The sequence below is a fragment of the Suricata suricatta genome, chromosome X, assembly GCF_006229205.1.
Source record: "Suricata suricatta isolate VVHF042 chromosome X, meerkat_22Aug2017_6uvM2_HiC, whole genome shotgun sequence".
Lineage (NCBI taxonomy): Eukaryota > Metazoa > Chordata > Mammalia > Carnivora > Herpestidae > Suricata > Suricata suricatta.
Genome location: NC_043717.1, coordinates 44,669,620 through 44,689,248, shown reverse-complemented (window position 1 = coordinate 44,689,248; position 19,629 = coordinate 44,669,620). Strand labels below are relative to the sequence as shown.

Below are 19,629 nucleotides of genomic sequence, written 5' to 3'. Positions count from 1 at the left end.
TACAAAAATACAGATTCGATGGGGTATATGCACCCTATGTTTTAGAGCAGCATTATTAACAATAGCCATACTATGGAGAGAGCCCAAATGTCCATGGACTAATGAATGGATAAAGAAGTTGTGGTATATATACACAATGGAATATTATGTAGCCATCAAAAATGCCATTTGCAATGATGTGGATAGGACTATACTGTATTATGCTAAGCAAAATAAGTCAATCAGAGAAAGAAAAATACCATATGATTTCACTCATATATGGAATTTAATAAATTAAAAAGATCAACACATAGGAAGATTCTAAAGATCCACATATGAGTGAAAACATATGGTATCTGTCTTTCTATGACTTATTTCACGTAGCATAATACCCTCCAATTCCATCCATGTGGCTGCTAAGGGCAAGATTTAATTCTTTCCCATTGCCAAGTAGTATTCCATTCTATATATAAACCACATCTTCTTTACCCATTCATCAGCTGATGGACACTTAAGCTCTTTCCATAATTTGGCTATTGTTGAAAGTGCTGCTATGAACATTGGAGTCCATGTGCCCCTATCATCAGCATTCTTGTATCCCATGGGTAAATTCCTAGTAGTGCTATTGCTGGGTCATAGGGTAGTTCTATTTTTAATCTTTTGAGGAAACTCCACACTGTTTTCCCTAGTGTCTGCACAAGTTTGCATTCCCACGATGGGTGCAAGAGCCTTGCACATCCTCCACATCCTCGCCAGCATTTAAAGTTTCCTGAATTCATTGTTTTAGCCACTCTAACCAGTGTAATCTGATATCTCATTGTGGTTTTGATTTGTATTTCTCTGATGATAAGTAACATTGAGCATTGTTTAATGTGTCTGTTGGCCATCTGGATGTTTTCCTTGGAAAAGTGTCTATTCATATCTTCTGCCCATTTCTTCACTGGGTTATTTTTTTTCAGATGTGGAGTTTGGTGAGTTCTTTATAGATTTTGGATACTAGCCATTTACCAATATGTCATTTGCAAATATATTTTTCAATTCTGTTGGTTGCCTTTTAGTTTTTTTTATTGTTTCCTTTGCAGTGCAGGAGCATTTTATCTTGATGAGGTCCCAATAGTTCATTTTTGCTTTTAATTCCCTTGCCTTTGGGAAAGTGTCAAGTAAGAAATTGCTGCGACTGAGGTGAAAAAGGTTGTTTCCTGCTTTCTTCTATAGTGTTTTGATGGTTTCCTGTCTCACATTCAGGTCCTTCATCCATTTTGAGTTTATTTTTGTGTGTTTAAGAAAGTGGTCTAGATTCATTCTTCTGTATTTTGCTTTCCAGTTCTCCCACCACCATCTGTTAAAGAGACTGTCTTTTTTCAATTGGATACTCTTTCCTGCTTTGTCAAAGATTGGTTAGCCATATATTTTTGGGTCCAATTCTGGATTCTCTATTCTATTCCATTGTCCTATGTGTCTGTTTTTGTACCAATACCATACTGTCTTGATGATGACAGCTTTGTAGTAGAGGCTAAAGTCTGGGATTGTGATGGTTCCTGTTTTGGTTTTCTATTTCAATATTCCATTGGCTATTCGGAGTTTTTTGTGGTTTCATACAAATTGTAGGATTGTTTGTTTTACCATTGAAAAAAAATGGAAGTGAAATTTTTATTGGGATTGTATTGAATGTGTTGATTGCTTTGGGTAATATTGACATTTTAACAATATTTATTCTTCCAATTCATGAGCATGGAATGTTTTTCTATTTCTTTGTTTCTTCTTCAATTTCCTTCATAAGCTTTCTATAGTTTTCAGCACACAGATCTTTTACATCTTTGGTTGGGTTTATTCCTAGGTATTTTATGATTTTTGGTGCAATTGTAATTGGGATCAGTTTCTTTATTTCTCTTTCTGTTGCTTCATTATTGGTGTATAAAATGCAATCTATTTCTGTACACTGATTTAGTATCCTGCAACATTGCTAAATTCATGTATCGGTTCTAGCAGCTGTTTGATGGAGTCTTTTGGGTTTTCCATGTAGAATATCGTGTTGTCTGCAAAATGTGAAAGTTTTATTTCTTTGCCGATCTTGATGTTTTTTATTTCATTTTCTTGTCTGATTTCTGATGCTAGGACCTCAAACACTATGTAAAAAATAGCAGTGTGAGTGCACACCCCTATCATGTTCTTGATCTCTGGGGGAAAGCTTTCAGATTTACCCATTGAGGATGATATTAGCTATAGGCTTTTCATATATGGCTTTTGTGATGTTAAGTATGTTCCTTCTTGAGGGTTTTTATTAAGAAAGAATGTTGTATTTTGTCAAATGTTTTTTCACATCTATCGACAGGATCATATCATTCTTATCCTTTCTTTTATTAATGTGATGTATCACACTGATTTGCGAATACTGAACCAGCCCTTCAGCTCAAGAATGAATCCCACTTGATCATGTTGAAGAATTCTTTTTATATGTTGTTGAATTTGATTTATTAGTATCCTGTTGAAAATTTTTGCATCCATATTAATCAGGGATATTGAACTGTAGTTCTCTTTTTTTTTTTGCTGGGTCTCTGCCTAGGTTGGAAATCAAGGTAATGCTGGATTCATAGAATGAGTCCAGAAGTTTTCTTTCTACTTCTATTTTTTGGAACAGCTTAAGAAGAATAAATATCTGTTTTAAATATCTGTAGTATTCTCCAGGAAAGTCATCTGGTCCAGGACTCTTATTTGTTGGAAAAGTTTTGGTAGCTGATTCAATTTCTTCACTAGTTATAGATCTGTTCAGATTTTCTATTTCTTACTGTTTGAAGTTTGGTAATGTGTAGGAGTGGTTAGGAATTTTTCCATTTCTTCTAGGTTGTCCCATTTGTTGGCATATAATTTTCATAGTGTTCTCTGATAATTGCTTGTATTTTTGAGGTATTGGTTGTGATAAGTCAATTTTAATTAGAGATTTTATCTATTTGGGTCCTCTCTTCTTTTCTTTTTGAGAAGTCTGGCTAGGTGTTTACCAATTTTGTTTATTTTTTTGTTATAAAACCAGCTCTTAGTTTCATTGATCTGTTCTACTTTTTATTGGATTCTATATTGTTTATTTCTGCTCTGATCTTTATTATTTCTCTTATTCTGCTGGCTTTGGGGTTTCTTTATTGTTCTCCTTCTAGTTCCTTTAGGTGCACTGATAGATTTTTGTATTTGGAATTTTTCTTGTTTCTTGAGATAGGCCTGGAGTGCAACATATATTCCTATTAGAACTGCCGTTGCTACATCCCAAAGGGTTTGGATTGTTGTGTTTTCATTTTCATTTGTTTCCATATATTTTTTTTAATTTCTTCTTTAATTGCCTAGTTGACCCATTCATTCTTTAGTAGGATGTTCTTTAACCTCCATGGTTTTGGAGGTTTTCCAGCCTTTTTCCTGTGGTTAGTTTCAAGTTTCATAGCATTGCAAACTGAAAGTGTACATGGTATGATCCCAATTCTTTTATTGAGGGCTGCCTAGTGACACAGTATGTGGTCTATCTTGGAGAATGTTCCATGTGCTCTCAAGAAGAATGTGTATATTCTGCTGTTTTAGGATAAAAAGTTGTAAATGTATCTTTTAAATCCATCTGGTCCAATGTACAATCAGAGCCATTGTTTCTTTAGTGATTTTCTGTCTAGATGATCTGTCCATTGCTGTAAATGGAGTATTAAGTCCCCCGCAATTACCCCATTCTCACCAACAAGATTGCTTATGTTTGTGATTAATGGTTGTGTATATATGGATACTCCAGCTTTCTTTTGACTTCCAGTAGCATGATAGATGGTTCTCCATCCACTCACCTTCAATCTGAAGGTGTCCTCATGTGTAAACTGGATCTCTTGTAGACAGCAAATAGACAGGTCTTGTGTGTGTTTTTTTAAATCTATTCTGAATCCCTGTGTCTTTTGATTGGAGCATTTAGTCTATTTGTGTTCAGTGTTATTATAGAAAGATATGGATTTATTTGTTTTTAAAATAGTTTATTACCAAATTGGTTTTCATATAACACCCAGTGCTCTTCCTTGCAAGTGCCTCCCTCCACGACAACCACATCCTTCCCCTTCCCCTCCCTCTTCAGCCCTCAGTTTGTTCTCAGCATTCAAAAGTCTCTCATGATTTGCCTCACTCCCTCTCCCCAACTCTTCCCCCCTTCCCCTTCCCATGGTCCCCTATTAAGTTTCTCCTGCTATATCTATGAGTAAAAACATATGGTATCTGTCCTTCTCTGCCTGACTTACTTCGCTTAGCAAGACTCCCTCTAGGTCCATCCATGTTGCTACAAATGGCCATATTTCATTCTTTCTCGTTGCCATGGGACCTAATCAAGTTAAAAACTTCTGCAATGCAAAAGAAACAATAAAAAAAACTAATAGGCAACTGACAGAAATATATGGATTTAAAGCATTGATTTAAAGCATTGTGTTATCTGTAGATTTCATGCTTGTAGTGATGTCTATGGTCCTTTGTGGTCCCTGCAATATTTCACTCACAAAGTTCCCCTTAGGATCTCTTGTAGAGATGGTTTAGTGGTGATGAATTCCTTCAATTTTTGTTTGTTTTGGGAAACCTTTATCTCTCCACCTATTCTGAATGACAGGCTTGCTAGATAACAGATTCATGGCTGCATATTTTTCCTGTTCATCACATTGAAGATTTGCTGCCATTCCTTTCTGGCCTTCCAAGTTTCAGCAGCTAGGTCTGCTACTACCATTATGAGTCTACCCTTCTATGTTAAGGCACATTTATCCCTAGCTGCTTTCAGAATTCTCTCTTTGTCCTTGTATTTTGCCTGTTTCACTATAATATGTTGCGCAGAAGATCAATTCAAGTTATGTCTGAAGGGAGTTCTCTGTGCTACCTGGATTTCAATGTCTGCTTCATTCCTCAGATTGGGGAAGTTCTTAGCTATGATTTGTTCAAGTATAGCTTCTCTATTCTTCTTCTTCTTCTTATGAAACTCCTATGATGCAGATATTGTTCTGTTTTATTGACTCACTTAGGTGTCTAATTCTCCCCTTGTGGTACAGACATTTGTTGCTCTCTTTTCCTCAGCTTCCTCTTTTTCCATAATTTTATTTTACATTTCACCTATTCTCTTCTTGCTTCTTCAATCCTCACTGTGATTGGCTCTACTTTACTTTGCACCACATTTATAGTATTATTAAATTCATCATTACTATTTTTTAGTTCCTTGGTCTCTGCAGCAATAAATTCTCTGCTGTCTTCTATGCTTTATTCAAGCCCAGTGATTAATTTTATGACTATTATTCTAAATTCTTGTTCAGCTATACTGTTTATATCTGTTTTGATCAATTCTTTGGTTGTAATTTCTTCCTGGAATTTCTTTTTAGAAGAATTCTCCAGTTTCATAATTTTGGCTAGTTTTCTGTCCCTTATGTGATTTTCAAGCTTTGTTATGTGCACTGCACCTGCAAGCAATACTATATTAAAGAGTATCATACACTGTCCAGGGCCTGGCCCTCCAGTAGGTGTTCTTTGGAGAGTGTTACTTGCTCTCTATTGTTGTGACTTTGGTTATGTTATCTATCTACTCATAGTGATGTTTTGGACCTTCTGCCAGGTGTGCTTTGTTTTGTTCTTTGAACCCTGGAAAGGAAAATAGGCAGACAAACAAAAGCAAACAGAAAACAAAACCGTGCAAACACACACACACACACACACACACACACACACACACACACACACACCAGAAACACCAACTATAAGCAAACAACAGGGTGAAGATTGTGCTGATGAAAAAGGCCTTATCCTGTACAAAGAGAGAAATGACATGGGTAGGGAAAAGAAAAAATAAACTTTGACCTGGCAGAGAAACCATCCAGCTTAGTCCATAGAGAAAGGAAAATAAAGAAGGAAGTTTAGAACATGTATCAAGAGAATGGATTAAATATGTCTGCTTAAATAAACCAACAACCAGAGTAACCAATCTAGAGGAGGGAGGAGATTAGAAGGAGAAAAGGAAGGGAGAATATATCTATATAAAAGCAATTGTCCAAGAATTAAACCAGGAATGCAACAGCCCTGGTCTGGAGGAGGAGTCATCTGGTTCCACAGTATCTATCCCACTCCAGTAGCTATGCAGTTACCTGGCACAGAGGGGCGTGGTTTGGTATGGGAGGGTCCCACTTCCACTGTGTGCCCTGCTATCTGATCTCTGAAGCCCCACCTTAGGGGTGGTGGGGAGAAAAATGGCGACACCCCAGTCTCCCCTCCATGGACCACTATCCCAAACCACTCTGTTTGAGCCATCCTCACTGTGCCACAGGTGCAAACGAGGCGGCTTCTGTGCCCAAGCACTTGGCAGGAATTCAAAGTCTCACTCTGCACACCCCAGTACTGAGGAAGCACCGCTCCGCACCACCAAATATGTGGTCTTTGGCTGATAGACACAAGCAGGCTTTGTCCTGTTTCACAGCATTCCAGGGAGGGAGTCGCTTTCTCCTACTGCGGACTGCACCCCTGACCTAGCCACCAAGACAGGGGCCGGCCCCCCCTCCACCGCAGATGTGTGATCAGTGCATCCAGCCAGATCTGAGGAAAGCCCCTCAGTTAGAGATTGGATCTTTCTCAGTCCAGGCCCCAGGTTTTTCTGTTGTCCAGATACAGTACTATGTTTCCCCAGCCTCTCTTTCTCTTCTCTTTGTGTCTCCACAGAAGGGAATCCCTCCCCTTTGTTCGTTTTATCTCTCTTAGTTCTCAATAACATACCTATGGCCCGTCAGATTGTCCTGTTTGGTCCCTGGAAGTGACCCTCTCTCTTTTCCTTCTGGACTCTTGGGATTCAAAGTCCTTTGGCTTCAATACTTCTTTGTTTGAGAGACAAGGGAACTTCATATCCCCCTACTTCTCCACCATGTTGGTCCCTCATCATATGAATATTTTTTTTCTAGTTTGCACTTCTGTTAAGGATGTAGCCCTTTAAGGGTTTCAGATGTATGTGAAAATTTCAGCCCCAATTCTCCACCTTCTACCACCTAAGGCCTTGTCTTCTGTCCTTCTGTCTCTATAAGGTGTTTTTTATTTTTTATTTATGTTATTTATTTTATTTTTTAAATAGTTTATTACCAGATTGGTTTCCATATAACACCCAGTGCTCTTCCCCACAAGTGCCCCCTCCATGACCATTATCCCCCTTCCCCCCTCCCTCTTCAGCCGTGAGTTTGTTTTCAGTATTCAAGAGTCTCTCATGATTTGCCTCACTGTCTCTATAAGGTTTTAAAATTTCAAGACTCTTAGATATTGTGATTGAAAAATTCCCCCAGGGCAATTGTGACTTCTACATCTACTCATTTCTCTTTTTTCCCCCAAGTTTTTCTTAAAATTTCAAGACTCTTAGATATTGTGATTGAAAAATTCCCCCAGGGCAATTGTGGCTTCTACATCTACTCATTTCTCTTTTTTCACCCAAGTTTTTCTTCATTTTGGAATCCTTCATTTATGTTTCCTTTATTTTGTTAATATGTCAACCGTGCAACCGTTTATTTTATCTAGTTTTTCTAGAAAGTTTATATTAAAGAAATTTTATTATTTTTATTGTTATTTAGCTGCCTGTATTAATTGCCCCCGTTTAGTAGATGAGAAACTAAGACCCTAAAAAGAACTGAGTTGCCTAAGGTGATACTGCTGGGTCAATAACTGAACTTTTCCTGATTCCTAGTTCTAAGTTCTCCTCTGAGAAAATATGCCTCATCTACCTTTTTTACCAAATATTCTCTCATTTTTAGTCATATGAGGATCTGGTTCAGCGTCTGGAGCCAGTTATAATGGAGCTAGAACGGCAGGAAAACATACTGGTGATCTGCCACCAGGCCGTCATGCGGTGTCTCCTGGCCTACTTCTTGGATAAGAGCTCAGGTACCACTCTCCTCTCTGTTCCTGGGATAGGGAGCTGGATATGATTTGGAACCCTGATACCGGGAGTCTGGTATATACCTTAGTGGTTAAGAGCACAATATCTAGAACAAAGATGCTTGAGTTCAATATTCCTGCTCTGTCACATACTAGCTTTGGCAAATTACTTTAGCCTCTCTGGCCTCAATTTTCTCATCTGTGAAATGGGGAAATACTGATGAAGTTTAAATAAATTAACATATGTAAAGAGCTTAGAGCAGTTCATGACACATAGTATGGGCTATCTAAGTGTTAGCTGCTGCTATTAGTATTATTTTCAGCCAATGTTTTCAAAGCCAACCTCAACAGTATACATCAACATGAAAAAGCTGAGCCAGTTTTTCTCTGAAGCACGTTGTCATCAGGTGGTAATAGGACCTTTTGTTGCCTAATGTCCTGACTATAGATTTCTGTCTTTGTTGTGGGAGTGATTTCTCCCAAGGTAGTGACATTTTCATTTTATTTTTTAAATTATTTATTTTAAAAAATATATCTAGACATTATAATTTACAAGGTATCTATACACTTACAACATTTTCTGGAATGCAAACTAGGGCAGAGAGCCTAGAAAGGGACTGTTATGTCAACCTTAGGTGTCAGAGTCCATTTCCGATGTGGATGCTGAGGTATTAACATCTCCAGGATACTGTGAGGGTATGTGAGGACTTTGCAAAGTTATACTTGAAAGTTATATTGTGCAATGTCCTGCAGACTTGAATATTTTCTACTATGGTAGTTTCCAAATAGAGGGTAGTTATAATATGGAATCATCCAAAATCGAAACCCGAGGAACTTGAGAATTTGACATTGAACAAGCCATTTCTTCTGCCTGGTTTTGTCTCTTCACAGAAAAAGGTGATGAGGTTTGGAGTGAGGGTTCTTGTGCTACTAGCTTTCTGACAACTTCTAATCTCCGTTGCTTGTACTGTCTTTGAGACCATGAGGCAAGCACTGTAACCCTGACTGTGCAGATGAGGAAATTGAGACTCTGAGAGGTGAAGTGATTTGCCCAAAAGCACGGTGCTCAGAGGGTCAGTGAGGATGTCAATTTCAGACGATTTCTAGAGGGTCCCCAGTTTAGAAATGTGTAGATTAGTGGGGGGTGGGGTGGGGAATGGTACATGCACCTGTCATTCTCACACTACTTTACTCACTTTCTATCCGTTTTCATGCACAGACCATACCAGTTGCTCACAGAGGCCCTTGGAGCTGGGCCAGGCAGTGTTTGGGACATGATTTTACCCCTACTACTCAGTGAGGAAACTTAAGGCCATGAGATGATGTGACTCAGGAAGCAGTCCTCCAGGAGTCTCATAGCTGTGGTACCCTCAAAGTACATCTAGTTCAATCTTGTCCTGTGAAAGATGAGAACTCTGAAGGCCAAAGAAAGACAAGGCTGGGCCAAGGTCACTTGTCCAGGTGGTGGCAAAGCTAGGTCAAAGACCTCAGACAAGTCACTTCCCTTCTCTGAGTCCATTTTGTCATGTGTGCCATGGGTAACAGTAACACACGCAGAGTATCAGCGAGGATGGAATGAGATCTTGCAGCAAAAGCACTGGGCCCAGAACCTGACAATGATGATGACAAATATGAAGAGGAGGAGGAGCAGGATAGATGCCCAGGATATCACCAAACCTGATGTCTCAGGGAGGGTGGTTGTGGCCTTGAAAGCCCAGGATCAACCTCAGGGGCAGATAAGCTGTGAGGGGAGGGGTTCTGGCTCAGTAAAGGGAGATAGGAAATGGTAAGTGCATCCTGGGTGGGTGAGAGTGGCTGTCGTTGGAGAGTAGTGGGAGATGGGGGTATCACTCCCATGACACCATGAGTCCCTTCAAGGCAATGGTCCTTGGCTGCAGTGGGCAGAGCACACATTTAGCCTCTGAGGATCTTAAGTTCAAGTCCCAGTGATGCCACTTCTTGATAGTGACATAGGGCAAATGTCTTCCCTCTCAGAGCCTTAATGTCCTCATCCATGGAATAGACCTGATCATTTCCTCCTCTCAGGGATGTCTAATAAGTGAAAATCTAAGCCCATATAAGAAATGGCACATAAATATTCAAATTAACTTTATGAGTAATAGTCAACAACTGGAAACAAGTGAATTAAGAATTCCTTGTCCATCAACAAGTGTGAGAGGAGTCAGAGAGCACAGGCCTGGGTTGGAACAAACACTGTGGGAGCTGTGAAGGGGCATGTACACCTATCCAAGGGCCCTGGCACATAGCAAGATCTCAGAAAACTTGTTGAGATACATTTGTGGGCCTTCATTTAGAGGCCTGTGGAAAGCCTGAGGCTGGAGGCAGAGGGAGGTCTGCCTTGGTCTCATGTTTGCCCTGTAAGTGAGGAGATAAATCACTTCCCAGATGACCAGCCTGTCCCTTCTGGCAAACTCACAGTCAGTCCACATTCACCAGGGCCTTCCTTTCTCCCTGCTCTAGGGGCCACCTTTCTGCTATCTCCTCATTGCCCACCCTACACTCATTACTGTCCACTGCAGAGTGTGGAGGAGTGTGCCCTTCATGAAACTGACCAAAAGGAAGGGTTTATGGCAGGAAGAGCCTGGGAAAGTGGTACCCTCCCCACTACCCTGTCTCTGATGGCTTCTTTCTCCTCCTTTCCAGATGAGCTGCCATATCTCAAGTGTCCTTTGCACACCGTGCTTAAACTCACACCTGTGGCTTATGGTGAGTGCTCCTACCCTTATCTGAGGAAAGGCACATAGAAGGTATGAGCATGCCTCCAGTGTATACCATTTGTACAGAAGAGTCCTGAGGGATGTTCTTTGAGTATGTAATTGGATGTCTTGGTGAATGAAGACATTGGTGAAGGAAGGATTAGCAGTGAGAACAGGCAAGAACTGGGATGTCCTCTAAATCCAAGGCCTGGCCTCAACTTTCTCTAGCTCTACCAAAGCACTGAGCATGGAGCACTAAGCTGTAGAAGACCAGAGGAATAAATGTAGTTTGGGACCAGATTGAAGAAAGTGCTCAAAGATTGGCCTGGTCAGTTTAGACTCTCTCTTGGGGCATTAGTTTTCTATGAAATATTCATGAGTAGGAGAGAGACAGAGACTTAAATGTCTTCTGGGGTGTGAACAGGGCAAACAGCGCACTAAAGCCCAGAGTAGGGTGCAATCCACAGAGATGGAACTAATGGAGGGTCTTCTACAGTCACTGGGCTTCTGCCAGCCCTAGCCCCCAGTGATACCACTCTCCTTTTTCTTCAGGCTCCCAGAACTCCCTTGTGACCTTCCACACCTCTGGTGTTGCCATAACCATTTTGTCCTCTAAATGAACGTTACTTGGGACTGCCCAAGGCAGTGGCCCCAGAATTCTTTCACCACTTCAGCACCTAACACAACTTCGAAGATCCACAAAGCTCTGTCATGATTATATATATATTAGATTGCTGCTTCACAGACCACAAGAGTTGAGGGAGGCCCTAAAGATCATTTATTCTCATCTCCTCATTCCTAGTTGAGCAACTAAGGCTCAGAGAACTCTGAGACTATTAGGGGCAGGTGGAAGAACACTCTATTGGCTCCTCTTAGACCTGGAGTCTTCCCCATATATCACACAGCTGGTCTACATTCCGCTCTCTACAGCCCAGTCACAATCTGCATACAGCATGGAGCTGGGGGTATGGGTGATGAGCATGGGAGTGAATGACACTTCAGGAAAGACCTGTGCTTACTTTGGGGACTTATGGATGGACTGGTTGTTCTTTTCTGAGGATGCAAAGTGGAGTCCATCTACCTGAATGTGGAAGCCGTAAACACACACCGGGAGAAACCTGAGGTAGGTGAGGGATTCCATGGTCTAAGCTGCACATGGTAAAAGGACCCACCTGCACAGAAAGACCACCCCAATCCCACAGAGCTTGGATGTTTCATACCAGGTAGAAAAACCAGTACCCAGAAATACAGGAACCTTGGCCCAGGCCTGAAGTGACATAGAGATGTGGAGCTAGAACACCTTTACCCAAAATACCTCAGGTTGAGATTCCCCAGAGGCTTGCCTGAGAAAAAGATCAGGATCCATGCCTGGCTGAAAGAGGAGAGCCTGGTAGTGAGGACAAGAGGCAGGGGAGGGGCTGGGCTCCATAGTGCTGGCTCCTTCTTATTAATCCTGGGCTCTCTCCCCCCAGAATGTGGACATCACCCGAGAACCTGAGGAAGCCCTGGACACAGTCCCTGACCACTACTGAGCCCTTTCCAAGAAATCAAACTGCCATTGTCCCCACTGTCTCCCACCTTTAAGAGCTGCTATCCTTGCACTTCTCTTACCTTAATACCCTGACCCCTGCTTCCAGTAAGAAGCCCTCATTATCTCCAATACAGGCCTCAATTTCTAGCTACAACCAAGGATCTGTCTAGTTCTGAACGGAGCTTTTTCTTTCTTAATTCCTATTTCCTTATCAATAAAGACTTCTCTTGCTGTCTACAAGAAGGGAGAGGAAGTCATTGTGAGGCTTTCCCCACAGGATCTTCTTAATATCTGACTTTCAAATGCCTCTGTTGCTGTGGAGTGTGGAGTGGATGAGGGCTTCCTGGAGGGAAGGGTTCTGGGATAGCTCTTCTAAAAGTGAGGGAGGATATAGGTCTCTGTGAGTACCTATGGGCCTTGTTCCTTGGTGAGCAGCAAGGCTGAGGAACTAATACCTCCATTCCTACACTCAGAAGAATCTGCACCTATACCATATTGTTCCTCTCTCCTACAACTCCTTCTGCCATCCTTAGTGATTTCCATGTTCATAAAAATGATCCAAACAATACCCTGGCCTCCAAGTCTCCTGTCTCACTCAATTCCAGTGATCATTCCCCCTCAGCTACCCACTCCATAGACCTTGGCATCATCTAGACACTCTTCTCCCAGTATAACTCCTTAAATACAAGAAGCCTGCTATCTGACCACTGGCCCCAGTCCTTACAACTCTCTGTGTCATCCATAGGATACCAAGTAGCATGCCTCCCACATAGTAGGCATGTAATATTTCTTGAATGAACAATATTTGTTCTTATACTGCATGAAGAGTAGAATCCTTTGATTCCTCCATTGTCTCCCCAGCCACCAGACCTCTTCCTCCTCATTGTTCTTCCATTATTAACCAGCTTGGATTCTATATTGCATTTCTTCAACCACTCTCTATGCACCTAGATATCGGCAACCCAATGGTGAAGAGACGGACTCATATACTCACTGCCTTGATTATTTTGTTCTTCTATCATAGCCTCCAGCAAGACCCAGACATTGTATAACCCTAATCCATATTACCTTTTTTGGGGTATCTAATACTTGAAACAAACCTACATTTATTTGCTTCTGCAGCCACCCTTAAATCCTATTCAATGTCAAGGTCACCCTCTATTCTCTGGCACTCTATCTCATCCCACCTTCTCAGGCATGGGCTACTTCAGTCAATTCTTGACTATTCCTTATCTATCTCTTGTCTTTTATTGGATTTTGCCCCCACATTCTCTACAATATACTCAGATTCTCTCTCTTATCTCAAGAAAACCCTCCCTTGCTCTCGTGTCCACCTCTAGTCTCACTCTATCTCTCTATTCCCATACAAATGTCTCAAAATGAATCCACATTTACTTCCAAGACCCTCTCCCTCCAAATTCTGTTCTAGACTTTCCCTCTTGACATCTTTTCTCAAACTATAATCCTCTTGCCTGCCATGCTATCCTCAGGTCTTTATCCGATTGAAATCATACCTTCATTTTAGCCTAAAGCTGGAGCCCACCATCTCTGAAGAGCTATGCTGATCTCTAGTTCTTTTATGAACCTGAAAGGTCACTCACAACAACCTAAGCACATTAAAAGACAGGAAAAAACTCCAGTTCATTTTATAAATTAAATGTAACTCTGATACCAGAATATGAGCACACAAAAAACAAACAATAAAGCAGAATCAGCAAGCAGGTTTTTCATAGTGTGTCACCCTCAGCTGATTGATAATATCTGCTTATACCACTATATGGACAAAGATTCCAAGGATGTCCCTTGGCTCCATGGGAAGAACCGCTGCAATTCATTAGCATTATCTGTAAACCTGGGAAATAAACCTGAAAACAAAACATCAAAAATCACATTTTAACAACAAATGTTGTTTTCTCATAATTCCATCATTGTCCTCATCTCCCTACCAAACCTTCCCACTTTGGGGTTTCTTATAACATTTCCCAGCTCTTATTCCCATCCCCATGGGCCATGCTGTGGGAATGTTGTAATTACCTGAAACCTCACTAGCCATAGGAGAAACTACAGGCACCAAGGCTGGTGGCTCCACCACCAAAGCCATCACCATTTATTGGTCCACTGCCAAAGTCAGCACCACTGCTTGGTCTACTGCTGAAGCCTGCACCTGTGCTTGGTCCACTGCTGAAGCCAATGATAGAACTGAGTCCACCATTGAAGCTGGTGCTGATGCTAGGTTCGCCAATAAAGCCAGTGCTTGTTGGAAAATAGGACAAACTGGCCTTAGTGGACCTCGGTTCTCAGCACTGTCCTTGTGTATGAAACATCCTTATCGGACTTCTGCTTCCAGAGCGCTGGGAACAAGGGACTTGACAAAGTCCCAGTAGGACATGCAGGACAGAGTCTTCCTGGTCATCAGCCAAGTGTGCCATGAAGCTGCAGCACCAGAGATATACCCACGCACAGTTGCAAGCTGTTCCTTCTCTGCCCGCTCTGTAACTGTCTCTATTGTTCTGGTTAAACATTTACTGCTGACTAAACATTTACTATGCTCTCCAGGTTTGCAAGGAGGGTATAAAATAAGATGCTGTTCCTAATAAAGTTTGTCATTAGCCATCAGCTCTTGGTCCATCTCTGTCTCTTTCAGGGACATCCATGGTGCCCTTGCTTTCTGGGACCATTCATGCTTCCATTGAGAAACATCTGTCTCTATTTACCATCAGCTTCTGGAGACATATGCATTTCCTGGGATGCCTGGAAACAGTTGGTGCACTCCCTCAGCCATCAGCTGGAGGGGATGGTGTTTCAATTAGCCATCACCTAAGTGGAAACGGTGTTTCCATTGGTCATCAGCCTTTGGGAATGGTCATTGTGTCACTTGTCATCTCCCCAGGACCTCTTCCTCGTGAGGGTTATTCTACCACAAGTGCTGGTGTTGGAACCACTGCCAAAGCCAATGATGGTACTTGGTCCTCCGCTGAAACTGGTATGAGACCCAGCACCAAAGCTATCACTGATGTTGAGGCCACTACTAATGCCAGCACTGGTGCCAAGTGTGCTGGCAAAACCAGCATTGGTGCCTAGTCCATCACTAAAGCCATTGCTTGAGATCATTCCACGACCAAAGCCAGCACTGGTGCTCAGTCCACCACGAAATCCAGCACTAGTGCTTAAGCCATTGCCAAAAATGAAACCAGCAGTGGTACTGGATCCATCACCAAAACTAGCATTGGTAGCACCAGTAAAGCAAGTTTTCAGTGCTGGGAGGGCCACCAAAGCATAGGTTAGTGTTAGATATACTGCCCAAGCAGAGGCTGGTGCTAGGAACTCCACCAAAGCCAATGCTGGCACTTGGATGCCAGAGTCAGTAGTAGTGCTAAGTGCCCCACTGAAGTCAGCACTAGTGCTGAACACACTGCCAAAGCCAGAGATGGTGCTGGGTGCACTGCTGAAGCTGGCATTAGTGCTAACAGCATTGCTAAAAGCAGCACTGGTGTTGAGTGCACTGCCAAAGCCGACACGTTCTGAATGCACCACCAAAGCTGGCACCAGTGCTGGGAGAACCACAGAAGCAAATGCTGGTACTAAGTGCACCGCCAAAATCAGCACTGGTGCTGAAAGAGCCACCAAAGTAGACACTGGTGCTGAGTACTCCATCAAAACAAGTACTGGTGCTAAGAGAGCCACCAAAGCAGATACTGGTACTAAGTGTGCCACCAAAGCTTGCATCAAAGCTGGAAGAGCCTCCAAAGCAGACACTAGTGCTGAGGGTGCCACCAAATCCAGTGCTGGTGCTAAGTGCGCCACTAAAGACTGTGCTGGTTCTGGGTATAGGGCCAAGGCTGGTACTGGTAATGAGTGCACCACTGTGGCCAGCAGTGGTGCTAAGCGTCCCTCCAAAGCCAGAGCTGGCTCCATCACTGAAACTGGGACTGGGACTGACTGGGATACTGAAACTAGATCTGATCCCACCACCAAAGCTGTCATGGGTACAGGGTGTGCCACCAAAGCTAATGCAGGTTTCACTGTTGAAACTAGAGCTGGTGCGGGCTGCACCACTGAAACTACTGCTAATGCTGGGTGTGCCACTGAAGCAAATGCTGGCTGCATTGCTGAATCTGGCAGTGGTCCTGGATGTGCCACCAAATTTAATGCTAGCTCTGCCACCAAAGCCACCACTGGGGCTGGGTGCATAACTGAAGCTAATATTAGCACTATCGCTGAAGGTGGTCCTGGTGCTAGCTCCTTTGCTGAAGTCAATGTTGGTGCTGGCATCTGCATTTTCCTGGGTCTGGCCTCAATTTCAAATGAAAATCTGTTCCAGGGCTGAGCATCATCACTTAACTCTTCCCTTGTTAGGCAGTTGATGTCCATGTCATCCCAATTCCAGGGCCCAGCCACAGCTTCCTCTCTGAGCCCCATTTGGGCTCTTATTTCAGCCCTGGCCTCAGCCTCAGCCTCAGCCACAGTGGCAGCTTGGGCTTCCATCTCTACTGCCTGCCAGTACTGAGCAGGCCAGTCCTTGGGGTCTTTCTTCTGTACTTGAAATGGGAATAATAATCATTATAAGGGTAATAACATTTGTAATTATACATTAAATACATACCATGGGCTTTGTATAAAAGCAATAGCAGTATGTTTTTTTCAATCATGGGTCAGTCCAGATATCCAGTTTCAGCTCTGATATCTAAGGTGCTGTATGTGACCTTGGACAAGTTACATAACCTCATGAAAAAGATGGGAAATGATGAGTGAGTAAGTTATGGATTGAATGTGTCCCCCTAAAATTCATATGTTAAAACACCAGCCCCCAAAGTGATTGCATTTGGAGATTGGACCTTTATGGAAGTAGAGTTAAATGAGGTCATAACAGTGAGGCCCTGATCCAATAGGATTCCTGTTTTTATAAAAAGAAGCTCTCTCTCTTGGGACACCTGGGTGGCTCAGCCGGTTAAGCATCTGATTCTTGATTTCAGTTCAGGTCATGATCTCATGGTTCGTAGGATCAAGCCCCACATCAGGCTCTGCACTGACAGCACAGGACCTGCTTGGGATTCTCTCTCCCTCTCCCTCTCTGCCTCTCCCCCATTCATGCTCTCTCTTTCTTAAAATAAATAAACATTAAAGAAAGAGGGGGCTCTCTACCACATGAGAACATAGCAAGAAGAGGTTCAGAAAGAGGCCTCATCAGAAACTGACCATGCTGGACCTTGATCTTGGACTTTCAGCCTCCAGAACTGTGAGAAAATAAACTTGTATTGTTTAAGTCACCCAGTCTGTAGTATTTTGTTATGGTAATGCAAGCAGACTGATATGAAGTGTGAAAAAGGAATGAAACAAACTATGTTTATCAGCATTCTCAAACATCACTTAAGTTCCACATATGTTTATATATGAACTGCAGGCTGCCCTGTGCCTGACCATCCTTGCATGTAGCTTGCCCCAGTGAGGGGCATCCAGTACCCTTAATATGATAAGTCAAGGTATCTCTCCTATTACCTTGCCTGCAAACTTGAGGACTTTCATCTTGCTAGCCTCATGGTATGAGCGCAAGCCCCAGAAAAACTCATATTGAGGCAGTCTGCTGTTAGGGACCCTCTTGTACTCTAGGTACCTTGGAGAAAGGAAATGAAATTTGCTTCTAGCCAAGCAAATCTGATGTGTAACCCCTGGGCACCAGATGGTAACCTCTTTGAAACAAATACTAAACTCAGCTCCTGGAAAAGATTTCTAAGACCATCCTTCCCCAGACACACTCCCAAACATAGTTCATGATCTCGGTCTCTAATATTGAGTCATTTCCCATTGCCTTGTGCAAAGCAATCACTTGATGCTTCAGAGAAAGCATGTATGGGGCATGATGTCACAGAAAGGCCAAAGTATCTTGCCACCTATGAGGAGTAAACCCAAGTTCCTACTGGTTGTGTTGTAAACAGAGGGGCTATTCTTTAGGGACCCTGCTCTGAGCACACCCCCAAAGCAAGGATCTTGTCTTTGGTCTAGCCCAGTCCTGGAATTGTCCACTTAAGGGAATTGTGGACAGAACTCAGTTCTAGATCACAGGATGCCAATATTACATCTAAAGCTAGTATAATAAAAGGACTGATAAAGCAATTTTGAAACCAATCAAGCACACTCAGAACATTTCAGAGCCAAACAAAGCCCCCAAACACCATTTACTTCTGTTTCACAAACTCGTCTGTGATGCTTCCTCACTTTCCCAAAGAGTGAGTGCCTCATCCTGACAATGGGGAAAACAGCCCATAAACAGAGATTTTAAAAACTTCCCAAATGAGGGCATAGGCATTTCCCAACATGGAAGAGACCCCTCTAGCACATGCAGCAGTACTAATGAAGCCAGGAAAGTAGTGAACACATGGTAGCTAGAAGCAGGAAATTGAGGACAAATGGTTCTTTGTCAGGTATCCTCTAAAGTTCTACCTTTCATCTCAGCTTAGAATGACATGGGGAGGGAAGGTGCAGAGAGTCCAGGACCATTTCATCATCCACCCAGGTCAGAACCCTGGACCTTCTACCCAGTCCAGCACCCCCACCCACTCCACCAGACCACCAGACTGATGCAATCCAGGGACCATCCTCTCTTGCCAACGAACTACATGAACAGCAAGCAGTGAGAGAGCCCAATCATACCCAGGACGCAGCTCCAGCTTGTGCAGCACCTCCCAGATGACAGCTGCAAGGGGAGGCAAAAGGAGATAGGGACAGAAAACGAACATGTGGAATTCCAACTGTGACCACCCATTCAGCTGCATGTCCAGCCACTTACCCTCACTAGCTTTGTTGCCATTCATAAAAATGACACTCAGAATCACCATGAGAAGGTCTAGTTTGGGTGTGTCGTTCATCCTTGGGGAATAAGGGGGTCAAGAGAAGGTTTATGTCTAGCAGCCATCTGCAAAAAACACACCAGCCAGTTCACTAAGCTAGCCTCTCCCAGATTCCTCAGACATGAGAGAATTCTGCCCAGTCTATGCTTCAAGCTCTGTGTGACCTTGGGCAAGGCACTTAGACTCTTGAGCCTCAGTCTCCTAATCAGTAAAATGGGAAAATCCAATCCTCCCCTGGAGGATGGAAGAATGCCTGAAACCTGGTACAACCCAGGTTGGGTGAGTCTCTCCTTTCTCTCCCAGATCCCTCTGCTCCAAGAGAATTCTAGGCACAGCCCCAGTGATGCTCCTGTCCTTTGAGCACCATGATTCTCCCACACCAGGAAACTTTCCTTTGAAAACCACTCTATCGAAGCCAGTATGATGAGACAAGCAATGACAGGTCTACTTTCCTAGGAAGCTTCTAGAGAAACAGAAAACCTGACAGTAGGAATGTACTGCTTCAGGCTTCTACACCCTTCAGTCAATCATAATCAAGCACCACTACTGTGTGCAGGGCTCCAACTCTGTGTGGGAGCTGGAACAGGAGCTTCTTTGGCCCTGTCTTCCTGTCTCTCCAAAGGGATATGGGGAGAGATGACAGGGATGGGGTAGTGCCATAGACAGAAGCAGAGCCTCC

General features: G+C 42.8%; 1 protein-coding gene and 1 non-coding gene across 2 annotated transcripts in view; one reads left to right on the top strand and one right to left on the bottom strand.

Annotated features, from left to right (window-relative positions):
- Positions 1-12,264, top strand: part of PFKFB1 (6-phosphofructo-2-kinase/fructose-2,6-biphosphatase 1) — a 54,147-nt gene extending 41,883 nt beyond the window's left edge. The window contains exons 11-14 of the mRNA XM_029930038.1: positions 7,734-7,863; positions 10,522-10,584; positions 11,633-11,697; positions 12,047-12,264. Of these exons, the coding sequence (XP_029785898.1) occupies positions 7,734-7,863; positions 10,522-10,584; positions 11,633-11,697; positions 12,047-12,106 (318 nt within the window). The 3' untranslated portion in view covers positions 12,107-12,264. The remainder of the gene's footprint in view (positions 1-7,733; positions 7,864-10,521; positions 10,585-11,632; positions 11,698-12,046) is intronic.
- Positions 12,265-17,948: 5,684 nt separating this feature from the next.
- Positions 17,949-18,077, bottom strand: LOC115284519. The gene has a single exon (XR_003905265.1). It is a non-coding gene; the product is annotated as a small nucleolar RNA SNORA11 (small nucleolar RNA).
- Between the last annotated feature and the right edge of the window lie 1,552 nt (positions 18,078-19,629).